Source organism: Oncorhynchus tshawytscha, linkage group LG06 (assembly GCF_018296145.1).
Source record: "Oncorhynchus tshawytscha isolate Ot180627B linkage group LG06, Otsh_v2.0, whole genome shotgun sequence".
NCBI lineage: Eukaryota > Metazoa > Chordata > Actinopteri > Salmoniformes > Salmonidae > Oncorhynchus > Oncorhynchus tshawytscha.
In genome coordinates, this window is record NC_056434.1 from 45,731,547 (window position 1) to 45,752,280 (window position 20,734).

General features: G+C 38.9%; 1 protein-coding gene across 15 annotated transcripts; it reads left to right on the forward strand.

Annotated features, from left to right (window-relative positions):
• The first annotated feature begins 4,040 nt into the window (after positions 1-4,040).
• On the forward strand, positions 4,041-20,222 carry LOC112252613 (paired box protein Pax-6). Of its 15 annotated transcripts, XM_024424028.2 has the most exons (15): positions 4,041-4,397; positions 6,534-6,682; positions 9,337-9,414; positions 9,659-9,712; positions 10,440-10,463; positions 12,912-13,042; positions 13,352-13,393; positions 13,483-13,713; positions 14,026-14,191; positions 17,611-17,769; positions 18,084-18,166; positions 18,283-18,439; positions 18,694-18,806; positions 19,125-19,272; positions 19,400-20,222. In XM_024424028.2, exons 4-15 carry the CDS (start codon positions 9,700-9,702, stop codon positions 19,483-19,485), a joined length of 1,353 nt encoding a protein of 450 aa, XP_024279796.1. In that variant the 5' UTR covers positions 4,041-4,397; positions 6,534-6,682; positions 9,337-9,414; positions 9,659-9,699; the 3' UTR covers positions 19,486-20,222. The 15 variants fall into 15 exon arrangements, with proteins under 15 accessions (XP_024279796.1, XP_024279798.1, XP_024279785.1 ...); XM_024424030.2 differs by lacking the exon at positions 10,440-10,463; XM_024424017.2 differs by lacking the exon at positions 9,337-9,414.
• Positions 20,223-20,734: the final 512 nt, after the last annotated feature.

A 20,734-nucleotide genomic window follows, 5' to 3' on the forward strand; every position in this document is an offset into this window, starting at 1 on the left:
GTGACAAAGTGAGCTCTAACGGCTGTTTCCCCACATTTATTGACAAATTATGAAAATGTATCCCCATTCTCCAATCAAAGACCTTCATCAATTCCACAAAAAACAGACAAATACGTTTTTTTTTACTCCAATCTGGCAACCCTCATAAAATCGGACATAGCACCAATATCCCAATGTATTAAGTGAAAACAAGCATAGAAAACAGCATTGGCATTAATTTAAAAAAAAGTAAAAACATAACGCCACTATTATATATAAATAAATGTGGGATACAAAAAAGACGGTGTAGAACACCATTGTCCAAAATGCATTGCTCCAATAACTTTCAAAAGATTGTTCCTGAAGTTTGCCCCATAAAAATATATTTTCCTATGAATGGAGTCACACGAAAATGTGTATTTTCCTACGAATCAAGTCGCACACGAATGTGTGTATTTTCACACGAATTAAAAACGCACGAAATCTGCTGAAATACTTTTTGTACATATTTGCACGAATTGAGTGTGAGATTGTGTTGGTCCTATTAGCCTATGCCTGCACTAACTCCCCACTTTCGTGTCATGGAAATGACAAATATGTAACTTTTTTCCCATAGAATTTGGTTCAATATTGTAGCTAGCCTATTGCATCAAAATCAATGTGAATGAAGAGTAGTTGGCAGGTGTCAATCTCAGTATTTCGCTTCACCCACGTCTCTTGCAAGGGTCACGGAGTAAGACCAAATCCTTCTGTTATCCTTCTTCATGTTCTCTAGTGTAGAAAGCAGCAACATGGACGCTAGCGGGATAAACAACAAAAACATGTCCATGAATGTTATTAAGGGTTTTGTTGTAGGAATACCAACAACTGCATGTTCTGAGAATGTTTTTTGTGCGCATAAAGAATCCTGTTGTCCTGTGAGAGAAGAGGGACAGTTTAATGATGGAGGGTCTTTCTGCCGGGTGCGTTTTCAAACAGGCTACATTGTAGATCGAACTGAGCCTTGTCACGTCGAGACAAAACCATTTCTAACCTACAGGACGTGCCTGTCGACTTTGAACAAATTGGGTCCAGTCACCCCGAGGCCCGAGGGAATGCAGTTAATGTTTCAGTCAAGGCTGGACGACGCGCAGAACAACAAATGAAACACTACATTTATTAGACTATTTCACAGAGAAGAGAAACATAGAAAAGGAACAAATACACAAATTGCCTACAATTGGCCTTAAAATAACTATGAATTACTTTCTTTAGATTGTTATTTTTCCCAGACCAGTATTTCCTCAAGTAAATTGCTTGATATTTTATGATAAATGTCATAACTGAATGGTGGCATGTGCTATGTATGATCAACTCATGCAGACTGCACATTTCCAGTGTAGACTATTAGCTCAGGAGAGTTGATTGCCAGATTATAATTTTACAATTGATAGCCTATCCTCGAAATGGACTCCCATTTCAGCAATCTGATCAAAAAACAAGTTTTGCAAGTGCATAGGCCTATAAATTAGCCCTCCCTAACCACATGGGCAGACTTCTTGATGCACATCTAACCTAGGTCTATAATGAAGAAAATCCAAATTGAACACAATCATTTTCAAGTATACCTCATTCCATCAAAACATCCGACAGTTATTCCAGTTTTGTCATGAGGTAATCCTTTATCGACTCACAGCTGTAATGTGGTAACAAAGTCAGTCCCTGGACTTTTACCACCAGCTTCGCTGCAAACAAATGCTTGGGGATGTAGGCCCCTTGTTATTGCTACCACCGATCTGCATGGCTAGAATCAAGGCTAATAATAAATGTTGGCCTTTGTTTTTCATTTTCTCAGTTTGAGTGAGCACGAGACTGGATCCCTGTAAATTTATGGTGCACTGCATGAGCAAATGTTTTCCCAAACTTTTTAATTAGATTTTTGACGGAAATATTTGGATTTTTTAAATATTTGTTTTAAACATTATTGTTATTATGTTAACATAATAATCATAATAACAATACACAAAAGCATTATAATTATTATGATGATGATTAGTAGTAATAGTAGTAGGCCTAATAGTAGTATTAATAATATTCATATTATTATTCATATTATTATTATTAATAGTGGGTCGTTCGTGAATGAACGGCTCTTTTTGAACGGCTCTTTTTGGTGAATGTCAGGAACCGAATCACATCTGTGAAAGAGACGTTCATTTGCTCCCTGATTTGCATACTGTTAGTACTGCCTTTTGAGCTCCAGACTACGATTAGGTCTATCTGTAGATCAATTATAAAAACGTTCTCTGAAGATTGTAATTCCTCACTGCAGGAAGAATAGATAGTGATGAAAGAGCCCTTTTCTCGTCCACACACATTTTTGCAATGTGTTCATTTTCTCTCTTTTTTTCTGCAGACGTCGAATAATTTGGTCACGTAAAAACGTTTTTCAACTGACATGCCACGATCTGACATAATGGCAGGCATATTGTAAGCTTTACATTAGATATTTGATATTGTTCCATGGTTTTAAGTACAGCCTACATTTTTAAGCGAAACTGAACGAAGAGCCGTTTGGAGCCAAATTAACGGCTCTTTTAGCTGTACGGAGACAAATGAGCCGCCTCACTGAAGAGACTCGGAATGCCCATCACTAATAGGTAGGTTTGGATATCTGTCCAAGTTGACGTGTAGCGGCACTACTGCCAATAACTGCCAAGTTGTGGATGATATTAGTCGAAAGTTTGTGGTAGAAGCGACATGGCCATTTCATATTCTCATCGACGTGGAAATAAATTGCAATTCACTAGGTTACAATGAAAACCATGGAGTCTAAACATCACAATCTATACATTATTTTTTCTGTTTTATGATCAACACGGACTGGAAACGCAAGTGGATCTTTATTTTCTATCAGGTATGACTTTATACATCAACCAATACCCTTTATAGGCCTATGGCTTTCCAGGTGTGGTGGCTTGGATATATTGATCCTTGCTATTAAATAAAGCCGTTTACAAACACATTTCCCCGTGCTTAATTGTTCCCACTGAGCTCCGAGGAAGCATGTTTATTGAACCCGAGTTAAGTCTTCACGTGATGCTAGAGTACGGAAAGTTGTCCAAAAAGATTGCTTAATTAAACAGGCTATAGGACATAAGGGACGTAAACGTAACCTTTTATGGATTTAATGTAACTACCGTTTTTTTATGCAAACATGATTAAGTGTTAATAATATAAATAATATAAATTAATACAAATCATTTGTGTGTGTTATTGGGTTATATAGTTGATATAATCGTAGTATTTGCCTAGATAGGCTCTTGTAAATTAGTCAAATAATGTGAGTATAACAACACGGCAGTGAGTGCACACTGAAGCTTACCTCATGACTAAATTGAGAGCCACTTTCCACACCTCCCTAATTAGTGGCATTTATCGAGGAATATGTTAGTCCTGCTGTCAGGATTAACAAGTGTTTGAAGTAAAGAATCTGGCAATGAACCATGTCCTGAAAAATGACAAAATCTTTGGTTATACTTAAAATTCGGAATATGGGTCAGCATCACAATTAATAAACACATATTGCCTGACCAGGTATAGCCATGGCAAACATTGTATTACCCCCCTCCTTCCACAAATGAGTTATTCATGGTTTTATTCCACAACTTTTATTCATTCGGCAGTAGATCATTTCTGTCACGTATAGCTTAGATACAATTTATAATGTGTCACCGGTAATACTCTAAGATCAATTGCCATACTACTAGTTAGCTGTTGAATATAATATTCATGTTCATAATCTTACGTTTCCCAGAACCGATCCTCTCATTAACCTCAGGTAAATCAATGGGTATATCAACACACATTCGCTTTGGTTGATATTTTAAAGTCCCTCTCTCTCTCTCTCTCTCTCTCTCTCTCTCTCTCTCTCTCTCTCTCTTTCTCCCTCTCTCTCTCCTTTCCTCCCTCCCCACTCTGTCACTGTGTTCCCAAGGATGACGTCAGCCGTATTCAGTGCGACCTCCCCTTATGATTTTTTTTTTGTTCAAAACTTTTTAGGCGGTCGTCAAAGACCACTTTGCCCGAGGGAAAAGGAGCGACAAGATTACAGTCTTCTCCCATGGCTTGAGAGAGTACTTTCTGCTTATCCGAAAGGCATTAGGCTAATTGATAGTCTTCAACATAGCAATTGCAACTCGTGAATGTCGGCTGAGTTGTTCCAATGAATGGATTTACATTGAGATTTTTTTTTTTTTTTTACACTTGTTGATTTCCACAAATTCAATCCGCAGTCAAGTAACAAGATAACTCAACCACAAGACAAGAACAAGGCGGATTACGTCTTTCCAAATAATTCAATTATCCATTGGTGCTATTGTTACAACAGGTTGATCTGGGATCTTCTCATTGAATTGAGTGAAGAGGAAGTAATTGGGGTTTGTACATTACAATATAGCAAACGTTGTTAGCAGTGCACTGCATGGTTCTTCAGTGGGTCTATGGACATGAAAGACGGCTTTTGTTGCAGCCAACTGCAGTTTCAGGGTAAACTTGTAACGATGCCTTTTCGTCCATAGATGTGCATCAAAGCAATTATAACTGTATTTTCAACATTCTTTGACATAGTCATGTTTTGCTTATTTGCATGCATAACATGTTTGACCTATGCGGTGCATGCTCGGAAAGCTTCATGAAATATTCAAATAAAATACCCTATTCAAACGCCCACCTTTAACTATTAACAAATATTTTACTACACACAAACCTTCAAATCAATGCAACATTGAAAGAGTAGCCTATAATTCATGAAACCTACTGAAAGTAGCATCTTGCTCTGCTATCTATACAAACCTGTTTTGATGGGCCAACTTCAGAAAACAAACATTTCATTCAAATAATTGACTATTTTTTCAAAGTGTGTGCCAAAGTGTTTAGGCAACAATAAGAATTCACAGCAAGGATTTTAGAGGAGTGGAATGGAAGTTATGTGAAAGTATTAAACGAAGTTTCAGAACTTCACCACAGGGCTAGAGATGACAGTGCATGACGGTCGCGGCAGCTCATTATCCCGCTCCCATTCATCCGCCCTTTCATTGCGATGCAAACTCTTTGGCAGAGTCGTTTGTCTCCGCATTGTACTTTAGTTGGGAATGCAATGGTTGTCAGGACTCTTATTCAGTTTCAAGATAGTTTATTGATGAGCTCTGACTTTTAGCACTTTTCACATTTCAAAGGAAGTCAAGTGTACGCATCCACGACCACGACTTAATTTTATGGTCTGCGCGTTGCGACACTTTCACCCCTCTTTTAGGTTACCCCATCACGCCACAACCCCCCTCGTTTCTTATTCCACGACACGGAATCTGTTCCATTTGAACAAATGATTGGAACACCCCTAGCCGAGACTGGTTCTCCAATTGTAAGCTAAAATGCAGACAAGGAGGGGTTGCTTTGGAGTGCCAGGCATTCTACAAATGTAGTTCGGGTGTGTGGTCATGACTGCAAAGACATTTGCTTATATTTACGTCCTGTGTTATCTATACTTTAGAAGCCTCGACGCTGCGTCCTGCCTATCATTTGATCCATAGAAAATTAAGAAAGATCATCAGCCTCGGTATTATATTCATTTAGTCGGTAGATATTGTTTGTCATTTAGGGGTAAACAACCAAATCTACAAGATGTGATGTTAGTCAACAGCAACACGTGCAGGTTTGCGCTTGCTTCAGTGACTGCACTCTGCCCTTTAGGCTGCTGCGTAAAGATTGTAGGCTATGCAAAGCTTTCAAAAGCTACCGCCTAATAACTCCCTTACTGGAATAATTCAGTAAGCGGAATCTTTCAATTCAGCCTTTAGATGTTTAAAATAAATCAACGTTAACGTATCATACTATGCAAATGGTTAAAGCGGTGTTCTATTGGTTTTTATCAGTGAATTATCAGTCGTAAACTATCAAAAAATGAAGATGGACTGCAAATGGTTCATGTTGATCCGTTTGAGGTCGGCACGCAGCATGTGTTCACTGCCCTTACGTCCATTTGCAACTTCAGGTTCATGGTTAGTGTAGGAAATATTGTATGCGTTCCACGATCGTGGAGCCCTGTGAGTTGCACTTGCCCTCCCTTGCCCTCATCCAATAGCATTTTTAAATGATATATTCCGTGTATGTGTGTGCGTGTGTGTGTGTGTGCGCGCGCGCGCGCGCGCGTGTGTGTGTTAGAGAAGGAGAAATTAATGTGCATGTGCAGAGTGATTAGTGGGTTTGAAAAGCAAGCTCAAGCTCTTCCCGGTTTCCCGCTCTGGCACCACGAAGTAGGAGGAAGTGTTTCGCTAGAAGATGATGACAGAGGTCAGGCACTGCTAATGGGCCACTGAAGAGGAGTGGAGGCGAGGCACAGACCAGGAACACATACATTAATACACTAGTACCATCACCAATCAGCATAGGTGCGCTACCCTCGCCCTCTCTCTCTCTCTCTCTCTCTCTCTCTCTCTCTCTCTCACGAGCGCACATTTTCAGTCTCGCGCAGTTCTGACATCCCATTTTATTGTCAATATCTGCTTCCTTCACAGGGATTTCCATCTCTATTCAAGATCACTTGGAAAATATATACAAGGACAATTATTCGACGGGGCTATCCAGCGCTGTGGCTCCGTCTCTTTTGCGCTCAGACTTATCAACAAGGGCTTTGGCTGCAGTGTACACAGGATGCCTCAAAAAGGTAAACTCCGATTTCTTGGCACTTAGTACCTACATTTCAGACAGCACACATTATTAACCCAACCATGCGTACCCCAACCAAGCTCACACATTACACGATTTTAGAGTGAAACATAAAATAAGGCTACGTGTTGAAAAGGCAAATTACAATTAAGTTAATAACTTGCAAGTTCTTGTTGTAATTTAGAAAGAGAATCCGATTGGCTCAAGTTTTCAGTGATGGTTATGTCGGCTTTGATGAAGGAACTTCGGCACACAGACTAGTGGCAGCCTAATTGGAACATTTCAGTCCGCCTCTTTCTTACTCTGGTATTGCTTGTATGCCGTCGTTGGTTGCGGATAGCTTAATGCTTATTTATAACAGGAAAGAGTAAAACGTCACGTTATGCCAGTAATCAGTCCAGAGAATGGGGACGCAATGATCCGATGAGGAAGGGTGTCAAGTTGAATCATACAGTCAGACTCACCCGGGCACCATCACAAAAAAAATGCTCTGTGAACTTTTTCCTAAAGTTCACAAACCCTAACCCTTTTCCATGTATTCAATTACAATTGAAATAGTCCTACTTACTCAACACAAATAGTAAAGTGGTTTTAACATTTGCAGGATATATAGGCCTATGTAAAAACAGTTCGGAAATCCACTCATAATAAATAATACATGATTAAGCTTAGCCTGTAGCTATTTTTCCATCCAAAATAATGACGATGATGATAATGATCAGAATTAGTGCGTATCAGGCTACTTTTTACATGCTCTAGATAAAATAAGTAGAAGAAAATACAGACAAAGCTCAACATCAAAAACATTGTTTATATTAGAGGTTAATTTTGATTGGGCTATTTATAACATTGGGATATGCATTACGCTTTTGACTCTTCCAGTACAATAGGCCAATTGCTTTATTCTAATTGAAAAATATATGGTAGCTATTGGTCTAATGGTAGCTATGTAACATGTTATTGTTGCTATATGGAGTTGTTCTGCATATAAATTAAGGGAATAATATAGGCCTTACAAGTCTGAAGAAGCATGTTCAATTGAAATTCCAGTAGTTGTGGGTTAAAACGGGCAAAATACAGATGAGGCCCTTGTATTTTGCGGACTGCATCAAATAAATTATATAATTGTAGCTAGACCTGAACAAAAAGCAAATGATTGGGTTTTCATCATCTCATCTTAGTGTGAAGTCAAAATCAAATCAAATCCAAATCAAATGTATTTATACAGCCCTTCTTACATCAGCTGATATCTCAAAGTGATGTACAGAAACCCAGCCTAAAACCCCAAACAGCAAGCAATGCAGGTGTGGAGCACTAATAATTATATTTACAAGTAGGCTGCTTTCGGGTTAAGTTCATGCTTAAAACGTTTGATTATTTTAGACATCAATATCAATATAAACTCAGAACCCTTTACTTTGCTTTTCCAACACTTTCCATTGCAATCATTACATTTGAAAGCAATTAGCATGAGAAAAATGCAAAGAAATCTTTGTAGCTACACCTATCTACTTATAAACATCTACAGTGACTGAACCAATAGCGCATGTAATTATAATTTTTTTTTTTTAAAGGATTATTAATTGTGAATTGTAATGATGTCTTAGTTGAATTTACACAGTTTCTTTCGAGTATTCTCCATTCATAGGAATAACACGTGCTGCACAGCTTGGATGTATAGGCTATTTATTTGTGGATGTACACTGTAAATACACACACAGTCCATCTCCTGTTTAAAAAGGAGGTGACAAAAAGGGAGAAAATCAAAGCTTGGACTATTTCCTTAGTGGCCTCCTTTTCGGCAAATGTTTTGAATGGGCTCTTTATGGCAATTGTCTTTTGCCAATTGAGCACCCGACTGAGCTGTTGAATTATTTATTTTTTAAACCTTAACCAAACACCAGTAACATAATTATCTCCAGATATTTATAACAATAAATTGCGTTTCTAATTTATAAAAATTAAATTTAAAAAAAAGCAGAGGGATATGGGCACCGGGTCACGGCAAGCAGCAGCAGTGGAACTGTGGCGGTGTGAGGGGTTTGTTGTTGTGCTGGGTATGGCCGCAGTGGGAGGGGGTTGCTCCCTTCAGCTCTTTGTATTCCTGAGAGTTATTGGTACGGTTAGTACGAGGCTGGGTATATAGTTAGGGAGCCTCAGTTATACTCTCTGGGTTCTGGTGTAGAAGCAGAAAGGACGCCATTGTTGAAATTCTGCAGGCTTTGTTGGAGAGCCTTCACCCCCTTCCCGATTTCACTTTCCAGAGCAGCCAACCGAGGTAGACGGCGTACGTCACTAGACGACTACATCTAAAGACATCTAAACGTATATTACTGAAGTTTTTAATTGTATGGAAAGGGGATGGACTGAAATGTTCATGGCCAATATAATAACAGTAATATTAACATGAAGAGCCCTGAACAATGTTGCACCTCTTAATATGCACATTTATTCAGAAATCCTTAATTGTATTTCTTTATTAAAGGTAGCCTACTCTCAATACACCTAAAATACAGTTAAAGCTGATAATATTTAACATTTTCTCAAATTACTGCAATGCTATTCATCTCATGAAATGAGTTGGAAAATACGTCTGACTTTATAAAAACGAAAGCTAAGGTGTACTAATAAAATGTTTTGCTTTGTCCATAGGGAGAATATATTAACTAGTGAGAAGCAGATGAGAGAGTCTTTAAATTGTTTTAAGCGGACAGTCCACACTGTTTCCAGGCAAGTTTAAATATTCAAAAACCTATAGAACAACAGACGATATTATGCTCTCGTATTATAAAATATGAATGAATAATAGCCTAATGCATCCCGAGTCATTCATGAGTAATAATAGTTCCCGTCGTAATTTTCTAATTGCACCAAATCAATGTCTGCGATGTGTATGTCCCCTTTGTATTGTATTAGTCTATTATTATCAGCATGCCAATACTGATCATTGTCATTCCTTTCCCATGACTAATAGAATACTATAACCGGGCCACGTGGGAATCTGGCGTTGCGTCCATGATGCAAAACAGTAAGTTGTGTTTTTTTCTGAGTAACTTATACTTTGAGCTGGAAAGAGGCAGGTGGCACATGACATTTATGCTGAAAGATGTTGGTTTGCATGTTTGTGTAGAATAAGGCCACTGCTTTTGGGCTTGTTTACATTTTATGAATTAGAATTTATTCTCATATTTTGTTCCACACAGTGGTCATTCTGTCTTTGGAATTTGACTAGTATGCTTCCACTAACCTGTACGTGTAAGAACTGAAATAGAGCCCAACATCTGCAACTGTACTATCATATCAGAGAAGGGGCTAGCAGGAAGTAAAGGCCTAGATTATTTTATTTATTGGCCAATTGCACAACTTCCAATGCAGTTGTTTTGACACACACACACACACAGGAAGAAAGAAAGGTTATTCTTGATATGATAAAATAGCATTTCAGAAACGCCTGTTGGGGTATGCCAATTCACGTTGTTCATTATATGCACTAACGGACATTGCATTCATCTCATGGAGAATGTGTAATGTTTATGAAGAGGGTATCCCTTCTATATTACCACAGTGTGGGCTACAATTGTATGCTTTGATGAGACGTTGAGGTTTTTTTATTTTTACGAATGCATTGGACCTATAAACGTTAGAGCAGATTTGACATATTTGAGATGTTATTCAGTAATTCATAATGAATCATGTTGTGTGGTTGGCAGAGTGACAATAAAAAACATATATTTTCTTTCTTAATGCTGGACAAGAGGTGTATGACATCTGTAACGAAGGTGTGTGGAATAGCTTACCTCTCATTCTCTTAACTGAACGACACGTTTGTGCTGCAGTGTGCTTTCATATCTATGCCAATCCATTATATTGCCTTGGCTTAGCCTTGAACCTCATGTATATTTCCATGTCAGGCCGAAAATGTATTACGTTATAGACGTGTAGGATCAGATGGAAGATGTGACGCTCTACACTTGAAAGACCTCCAACCAAACAAAGCATTTGAATCTAGGTCAGTTTAAGTAGGCCATATGAAATAATTGAGCAGTGAGGTGAAGTCCCATATTCCCTCTCACATTTGAAAAAGAAAACTGAGGCCTTCAAATAAACGCAATAAACTGCACGAGTTTTTTCTTAGCTCATTAATTTTATTCGAGATTTTTTTTCTAAAGACCAGACATATCGTGTCTGTTCCTCACCTTTTAAATGAGCCTACTAGCTACCAAAATATTAGGCCTAGGCTATATATTAGCCTGTAATCAAGATTGTATAGGCGTATGCCATTATTCATGGCTTGTTACATATTTTAATGTGATGGTGATGTTATATGGGGTGGTCTTTTGAGCGAAATGCTGAGCAGATATGATTCCGGTGAGGCCTTTAGTTTATCTGAAGGTCGCGGCTGGCTCTGCAGGCTTTGTGCTAATAACTCCTGGGTGTATATGAAACTGAGCGTCCAAATTGACGCCATATGTTTTCCTATTAATTGACTTGCAATAGAATACAAGGCGCATAATCATTGCCACCCGGCGAGATCGACAGCACTTACCGTTGGGAATTATATAATGATAAAGAATTAGGCCTAACCTTTCTAGTGAAACTTTTATATTATTATCTCTGTGTGGCAGTGATCAAGTGGATTTATTTGAGCACTATACGGGAGGCGTGTTCAAATCCAATAAATCTTCAATATGCTTTTCCCTGCTGACCTATCAAATGCACAAACACAATTGATTTAATCTAATCCTGGAATTAACCTAAAAAAAATGACATAGCGATGGATTTTCTCTTACAGCAGTCTACCCCCAAGCAAATAGCCTATATTTTCACCCATATTTTGGCTAGAATTTGTGACTTTAGCCCTATGGCAGTAGACAACAAATTCACAAACACATGTAGCCTAATGTTCTATTTGTAAGGCCTAATATAATATTATAATTGATGTAGGGCCTACCTATTTTTTAATTCGTATTTGAAAACAGCAACAACACAGATATAAAACAAGGGAGTCTAAAGTCTCCAGCAGACTCATAAAAACAGTGTAAATATAGGCTGTGTTGTTTTTTTTTTGCTTGAAAAAAAAGAATGTCACTTTTTATATATTAAGAGCGACGCGCGCTCCCATCCTCGTGCCCGCGCACAGCCCCCTGGCTACCATAAAATGAAGCTTCCCTTGAAGGGTAAATGAGTAGGGTCCAATTTAGTCTGAGTGATATCCAAATGCAGACAGCTAGGGTCGTTTTATCATGCTACTATTTGTCGTGATGATGCGATTTTCAAAAGCAGAGCAGTGTCATAAAGTGACATGCCTGCCACAAGTGCTCCAACTGATCTTTTCAATTAGCCTTCCATGCATGATCCAGGGCGACTTCCGCCTATTTCTAGAAATTAAGCTCAAACTTGACGTGCAGCTAGCTTTATTTTAAAGACAAATGTCAGCCAGGCTCATCATATTTTCCCACTCTTCTATATTTGGAGCTTATTTATTGCTAAGGAGCTTGTGCTCTTAGAGTCAATTTAACGTGAGGCTTCGAAGGGAAGGGAGCGGAGAACTAGAGCAGACGTAGGCGACTACAGGGAGGCTCCTTTTCCGTTTGACTTCAGGTTTGGTCTGGTTTTCTGGGCTATCCTAAGCTGGATAATGTTAATTGACTCGCATGAAAGTACTTGTTTACACGAGCGTTTGTGATGTTTTGGCTAGTGTAACAATCATCAAGTTGATAGACATAGGATTAGGTGATGATTTGTTTGAAGTGTTGGCATTATACTGTAATTACTACTTTATAATGCTGTGCGGCAAATAGCATTACGCTATTTGAGCTAAAGCTTTGCAAAGATGCGCAAATCTCGGCTCAGTGGGCTAGATATGTTTTGGTCCAGCTCATACAACACCGCTGAGGCTAATCAATGTTCTGCATGTGTGATTAGAACAATATTGTAGAAGATAATGATATTGCGTGCATATCCGGAAAGCATTTCAAACATCTGACAAATGAACAATTGCAATAATTACACACTATGCAAAGTTCAGGGAAATTTCTTCTATGTTTGGTGCTGAACGTTCCGTTTAGTTTAGTCTCTTGTTTCTGCTTGATAACTTTTATTTGTGCATAGTTAACCACTAAACCGCTAGCATCGGAGACATCTGTAGTGAAGTGCCTAGCAGTTTTTAATCACAGCTCTTGATTCGTGGCTTAACTAAAGAGAGTGCAACCCCTGTCTCTGCCCAGGTCACAGCGGAGTGAATCAGCTTGGCGGAGTGTTCGTCAACGGCAGACCCCTGCCCGACTCAACCAGACAGAAAATAGTCGAGCTTGCTCACAGTGGCGCGCGGCCGTGCGATATATCCAGGATTCTGCAGGTGATAACACTGCATTCTTCTGTCTGTCTGCATAGTAAAACGCTTTAGAATAACATTTGCCTTGTGTGATTTGTATTTGGAACATACAACTAAATGCACAACCAACTATTGTTATTTCAAACCGTTTTAAGTTGCAGTTTTGATTTTGGATGGTGAATTACGAATTGTGGTTTGTGGTGATGCCAGGGTATGTTAGGACACAACCTGCAAACATATCCATCCAAAGTAGAGATCCACTATCAGATGCATTTCAACAAAGTGCAAGTAAAATTACCGTATACCATTCAAGGTATATTTCTTGTGTTATAGACCCATGGTGATGCAAAAGTCCAAGTGCTGGACAATGAAAACGTAAGCGTAACAATGTTTGTAGTATACACATATATTACACATTAGTCTTGAATAATGTATGTGATTTGTGTCTATTGTTTTCTATTTAGGTGTCAAACGGCTGTGTGAGTAAGATTCTGGGCAGATACTATGAAACTGGCTCCATCAGACCAAGGGCGATCGGGGGTAGCAAACCAAGAGTAGCAACTCCCGAGGTGGTCGGAAAAATTGCCATATACAAGAGGGAGTGCCCGTCAATCTTCGCGTGGGAAATTCGTGACAGACTGCTTTCAGAGGGGGTCTGCACAAACGATAATATACCCAGTGTAAGTTCATTGAGTGTAAGTTACTACTCATACCATTTTATACTCATTAAAAATGAACTGAGTTAAATTACAATGAACAACTGTCCTTAATATTGGTTATGATTATGCACCTGTTTCAGAACAATTACGCATTGCGATTGACGACATACATTTAGTTGATATTTTGTTTATTTCCCATTTTGATACCGAGTTTCTTACCCAAATACATATTGTGAATGTGAGGGTATGCATGCAATTATGTGACAGATCACTTTACAAGCCAATGTGCCGTCACAACCAAGGGAAACGCGTTTAATTAATGTGAAGCATTTTGGGTTTGTCTTTCAGGTGTCATCGATAAACAGAGTACTGCGCAACCTGGCTAGCGAAAAGCAACAGATGGGCGCAGATGGCATGTATGAGAAGTTGAGAATGCTGAACGGTCAGACTGGGACGTGGGGTACCCGGCCGGGCTGGTACCCCGGAACCTCAGTGCCAGGACAGCCCAACACAGGTAGGAAAATCACTGGATTTGGCGTGAGGAGTGAGAATGTCTTTATTAGGTCATTTTATAACGAAAAAAGTGTTATTATTAGCCATTTTTTATTATCATTATTATTATTGTTGCTGTTGTTGTTGTCGTGTATCATCATATCAGGCCTAATATTACCATCATTAATTATTATTATTACAAAAAAATAAACAAAATAATATTTCCTTTTTATTTTATTGTTACAACCTTATTAAGGCTACATTATTGAAAGTAGCAAGGAATATACTTTTTTTGTGGAAAATCTTAGAGGATATGAAAGTTCAGCTGATGTTGTTTGTCACTAATGCATCGGCTTTATTAGTCTTATTTGACCTATGCATGGAACTGTTAAATAGGCTTGTGCCATGCCCCGAAAATGATTCAAAGATTAGGCTACATGGTATGATTCGACTAATTATTAACTTGCAAATTCTCGACATGTTTTTCGACAGCGTTTTTTTTTTTTTACAATAAGGTTGTCATTTCACAATTTAGTCTGTACGATTTTGTCTGCACGATTGATGCATTTCTAGGCCCATACTCTAGGCCTATTTCTGGAGGAGTTCGTCAATGAGTCCATATTTTCCCCATCCAAACTGCTTTAAGATGAACAAATGTGAAGCAGTGTGCGGTAGGCCTATCTGTACAAAGGATGTTTCTGTCACACTCAAGAATTTGTTATGGGAACAGTTCTGTCGCTATGTAATTGCTCATTAGAGAACGTTTTGTTTCTCATTAAGGCGACATGAATAAGCGTCTAGTTTGAGGAGACAGCTGTAGAAATGTTCCACGGGAGACCCATGGACACGATATGGCACCACTTGCCAATTAGACACGTCAGTTTTAAGAGAACTAAACAATAAAGGATGGACACTTTTGAAATAAAAAGAACCGTTTTTTTGTCCTTCATAATATCTGCGTTTTTTTGTTGTTGTTAACTACACCTGTCTCGAATGAGGAATCCCAACAAATAAATAAATTAAGATGAAAGTTGACCAAGTGCCAATAGTAACACATATATATATTTTTATAGCAATTATTATTATTATTAAGTATTATTATTATTTATTTGGCGTGGTTAGAGCGTTAGGCCTGTAACCGAAAGGTTGCTGGATCGAATCCCAGAGCTGACAAAGGTAAAAAGCCGTCGTTCTGCCCCCGAGCAAGGTAATTAACCCACTGTTCCCGGTTAGGCCGTCATTGTAAATAAGAATTTGTTCTTAACTGAATTACCTAGTTAAATAAAGGTGAAATAAAAAATAAGTATAATAGTATCATAATTCTCTAATTATAGACTATCAAGGCTGTTATATAATAATAACGATGATAAGAAGTGCTTCTGCTGCTGTTGTTTGTACTTTGAATGTATCTCTGTTCTATTCAAAATATGCCCAAAATGTTTGTGCGAACACCACAGCCAGCTATACCAACATCGTATGTTCACTTATGTTCTGCCATAAGTGTCTATACTTCCATGGAGTGCGATTTCAGGGAAATTAAGAATCCATTACTCCGGAAGCATACGGCAGGGTGAGGTCTCAGAGGGGGAGAAATATGGTCTCAATCTGATAAACGCCACGCAACAGTGAATAAAATAGTGGATTCATCGGAGTGACAGGGCCCAAAGAGAGACAACTCTTTCATAAGGAGAGGGTGAAAGCTCTCGCTTGCGATTTCGTGTTTTTAGAGATCAACGTGACAGTTTTTCTTATCTTTTTTTCTTTATAGAGGGCTAAAGCTGTCTATGGGTTTTAGACACTTTCTCATTCAGGGGGTCCCAGAATGTTTTTAGTTTCTATTGCTGAAAGATGCCGCAGTTGGTTCTCTATCTTTTGGCTTGTTTTACGCCTGACTGATTGCGACACGTGATACTAAGGAATGGTTTTATTTCCCAGCGCCTTTTATTAATGAAAACAAATCCCAAAATCTAGCGACAGTTGGTCTGACTGAGGGATAATAGAACGCACATTCACTCCTTTTTTTTGACGGATTAGCTCCAAAACCATAGCGCACCGGTCACTGATAATCTTTCTTTTTGGACACAACAGGGACATTTAAAGGGGATAACTTTAATCTTCGCGTATGTTCATAATAATGTAATAAAACACCTTGTTCTGAATAATGCATTTGGTTTTGAGACAACACATCTGTCAGACAAGCATCGGCATAACTTCAGAGCAGAGTGAACAAAGCTACCCACATATGATGATGGGTCTCTGCTGATATATAGTCGTTCAAACATATCCGCACCTATATTATTGAGCATACCAATACGGCTTAAGAATAGGTATACTGAGCAACCTGCCCGTGCATGTAGAAAAAAAAAACACGAACTGTGAAATGGTAATCAGTCACACAGTAAACTGCCAAAGCAGATGTATCTAGGCCTACATAAATAGGTATAACGTTTGCTACGTAGGCATAATGTAATGGATCAAAAGTATGCTGAATAAAGTGTCTAACAACGCCACTGACTGAGGCCCCTCAACTCACAGTTGGTTTCTCTGTCGCCTTTATGTAACAAACACTGTCTGAGCATAGAGATGTCTCATTCAATGTGTGCATTTTTTTTTTCTTCTTTTTTTTCCATGGCCTAAAGAAGCCATAAATCTGAACTGGCGTTGAACAGGGCATCCTAGGAGACAGTGATTAATGATAGTAGTGCATAAAGGTTAACATACTGAGCTGAAAAGTCTGTTGACTGGAATCCTCCATACAATGAGGGGCACTGCGAGCCTCGAGAGAATCCTTTTGTGGCCTCCAATTGTGTCCTCAAAATTCTACCCATGAAAGTTTGCCAACCCCTTCACAGACCATGAATTTAATAGTTCCCCTTACTCTCCTGGTATCGTGTGGTCGTGAAAAACGGGTTTAATTCAAGTGTTGTGGTTTATTTCAACGGGTGTACAAACGCCCATGTGGACATTTTAAAAAGGAAAGTTTGGATTTTAAAGCATTTCCTGGAATCTAAATAGGTTCTACCATGTTCTCTTATATTTCATCACGAGAAGTATTGCTACATGGTCATTAAAGAAAAATAAATAATTAAAGAAAAAATAATAATTTCCCACAACATTGTATCGCCATTTTCTATAGCCTGATGTAACTAATAATATCTGGTCAAAATAACACAATTAATTGTCAAACCCAGTCAATATCAGTTGGAAGAAGCAGAGAACGCAACAAGTCTCAACATTTCATATATTATAAGATCATGTTTTAGGCACAGGCGGGTTTTGGGCATATCCTCACAGGCCTCATTAAACTCTATGCAACGCAAAATAAACTCCAATGCAAGAAAATGAAATAATTGCGCTAACAACAGGTGCACCTCTTGCTATGCATGAAAGCTGAACAAAGAGTGATAGTTTGAATTGATTGATTTATTATTTATTTTTCAGATGGTTGCCCACCGTCAGACGGCGGAGGTGAGAACACTAATTCAATAAGTTCGAATGGAGAAGACTCTGATGAGACCCAAATGAGACTTCAGCTGAAAAGAAAATTGCAAAGGAACCGCACTTCGTTCACACAAGAACAGATAGAAGCGCTTGAGAAAGGTAAATTATACCGCCACTGTCACATGTTCTCCTCCAACTGTCGGCCAAAGTAATCTCACTAATGAGCTGGTGATACTAAATGAGTATTTTTTAAGCATAATTAAGGCATCAAGACTGACTCATAACTAGGCCTATTCATTTGGAACATTACCACAGATTGCTGTTTTCATTGGCATACTTTGAACTGTTTCACTGCAAATTAGATTTTTTCCCCCCACAACTGTAATAGTCTGATTGCTTTTGTAGGCATATTTGATGTATATCACATTTAATTACTTCCATTCTAGTTCTAAATAATGTATTTCTTTTTTCAGAGTTTGAAAGAACTCACTATCCAGATGTTTTCGCAAGAGAAAGACTTGCTGCAAAAATTGACCTCCCAGAGGCCAGAATACAGGTACAGTGACCTCTCCTTCTGCCTATTAATATCACCTTGAATTTAGGGACATTGTAATCACATTCAAAGAAGTGACCCATCCAACACTCACCATTGAAACATGACTGTCGTTTCAGGTGTGGTTTTCAAATAGAAGGGCAAAGTGGAGGAGAGAGGAGAAACTCCGGAATCAAAGGCGGCAAGCCAGTAACTCCTCCAGTCACATCCCTATCAGCAGCAGTTTCAGCACCAGTGTCTACCAGCCCATCCCACAGCCCACGACACCAGGTTGGAGTCAGTGATCTTTATCTTTAACAAAACGTCTTATTACATCATGTGCATTCCACCTTAATCTATTGTTGTAGGATCCATTTATGGGATTTTTAGAACTGTAGCCTAATCAGCATGTAAAACAAAAATGTGTACAAATGTGGGTGATAGTCAGGAGTGCCACACAATCCATTCTATGTTCCTGCAAATCAATGTTGCAAATGGCAATCAGGTGCTGACTGGTCTCTAAAATAAATGTATATATCCTACCCCTGCAGTATCGTTCTCGTCAGGATCCATGTTGGGAAGACCAGACACAGCCCTTACAAACACATACAGTGCCCTGCCACCTATGCCAAGCTTCACCATGGCCAACAACCTGCCTATGCAAGTAAGTACATCACCGTCAGATCCAATAATAAATGTAGCATTTTGGTGTTTTTTTCTAATGACTTTGCATAGCATCCAAGTTATTTACCACAATAAATGCAAACCTATACAAAGTATACATACACGTCACAAGTGAATGCTAAGAACTGGCAATGCTGTAGTAAATACTATGTTGAATTTGTAAACTAAATATGATAGTGCATTATTTACGTTCCCATGGCTTAGTGTGGCCCATCCCTTAGTTGTTGGGACCATAGATATGAGATGCTGCTAGGTGACAGGTGAATCTGACTGTCATGTGTGCTGTTTACCCCCCCAGGCTCCTGTGCCCAGCCAGACCTCCTACTCCTGCATGCTGCCCACCAGTCCCTCAGTCAACGGGCGGAGCTACGACACGTACACCCCTCCTCATATGCAGGCACATATGAACAGCCAGTCAATGGCAGGTTCAGGAGGCAACTCAACAGGTAAGCAGAGAAACGGGGTCATGACAAAATAAACAAAAATCCAAGACATTATGAATCACCATTTGCAAACATGAGTAGGCATACATGGTGCCTGAACTGATCCACCGCTCTGTGTTTGTTGTGTCAGGTCTCATCTCTCCTGGAGTATCTGTTCCTGTCCAAGTGCCAGGCAGTGAAGCAGACATGTCCCAGTACTGGCCCAGGCTACAGTAGAGACACGACTACCGTCAACGTGTGACTCCTCGGATATTGTCTTGAACGAAGAGGCTGTCCAGCAGTATTTAATTACAGACAAGAGAAAATAGACTCTAAAAGACACTATTTTGTACTGGGATTGTGCCATTCTCTATCATTCTTTGGAGGCAAAGATTTGAAAAAGAAAAAAAGAGAAAGGACTTCTGTAAAGTGCCCGGTGTAACATCCTTGTTGGGGGGAAAAAATATCTCTGTTCTCCGTTTCCAACTTATGTCATTTTTGGTGTATTTGTATATGGCCATTTGTATGTCATAATGAAAAAACAACAACGTGGATGGACTGTGAAACTGAGTTGTTCCTTGCTTCTGCTGAAAAGAAGATCATTTGTGAAGAATTTTCTGCCATTAATAGTTTTTGTCAACGTATATCAAGAAGCTCTCCCAGTCTGTGTACAGAATGTGGACTCTGGTGAAACAAGTTTGTATCATTCAAAGGCAGAGCTGGACCAGCAGGTACCAGCTGGGTACGAGAAGCCCATTTCTCTGTTCTTTTCTTTTCCAAAGCTTTCTGGCAGAATCATTGTAAATGGAAAGCATTAACCGCTAAAAAAAGAGGTGAAAAAAACAATTGGTAGCTAAAAACTGTAGATTGTGTCTTCGATATAATTCAGTTTGTTATGTCGAAATGTAAGTATTGGTCTTCCCTAGCAGTCTCCCGGACACAATTTCTATAATAAAGTTAATTTCATTTATATTTCTCTGAATATTCTATGTGTGTTTTATACACATCTTCAAGTAATTTCATTCAATTGGGTTCAAGTTCTTTGTTATAGTTGTAGTTAAGAGTTTCACTTTATTCTGTCCCACTAAAACCTTTCACTGCAACAATGCATAGTAGCGCAAGGCCTTAAAGCCTTTTGAGGTTTGCATCTATACATGTCTGAATGAACCATTCTTGATTGTACAAACAGACCAAAGCCTTTGTATATAATTTATGACACAACCTCCATTTCCTTTTGTAGTCTTCTGTTGCCAATTTTGTAAATATTTTGTTGACTTTTATGTAGACGCAGAGTTTTAAATGTTAGTTTATCAGCTAGTCTTTAGCTTATGAGCGAAAACCAGACATGTCTTTATAGCGGGTTGACCAGACCTTTGCTTGTCAGCGCTTTAATTTGTCTGACATGAGAGGATCCTGAAAAGTTACTTTTCACAAAAAGTTTTGCTCTACGACCCCCACAAGCTTCATGAGAGTCGCCTGAAGTCGG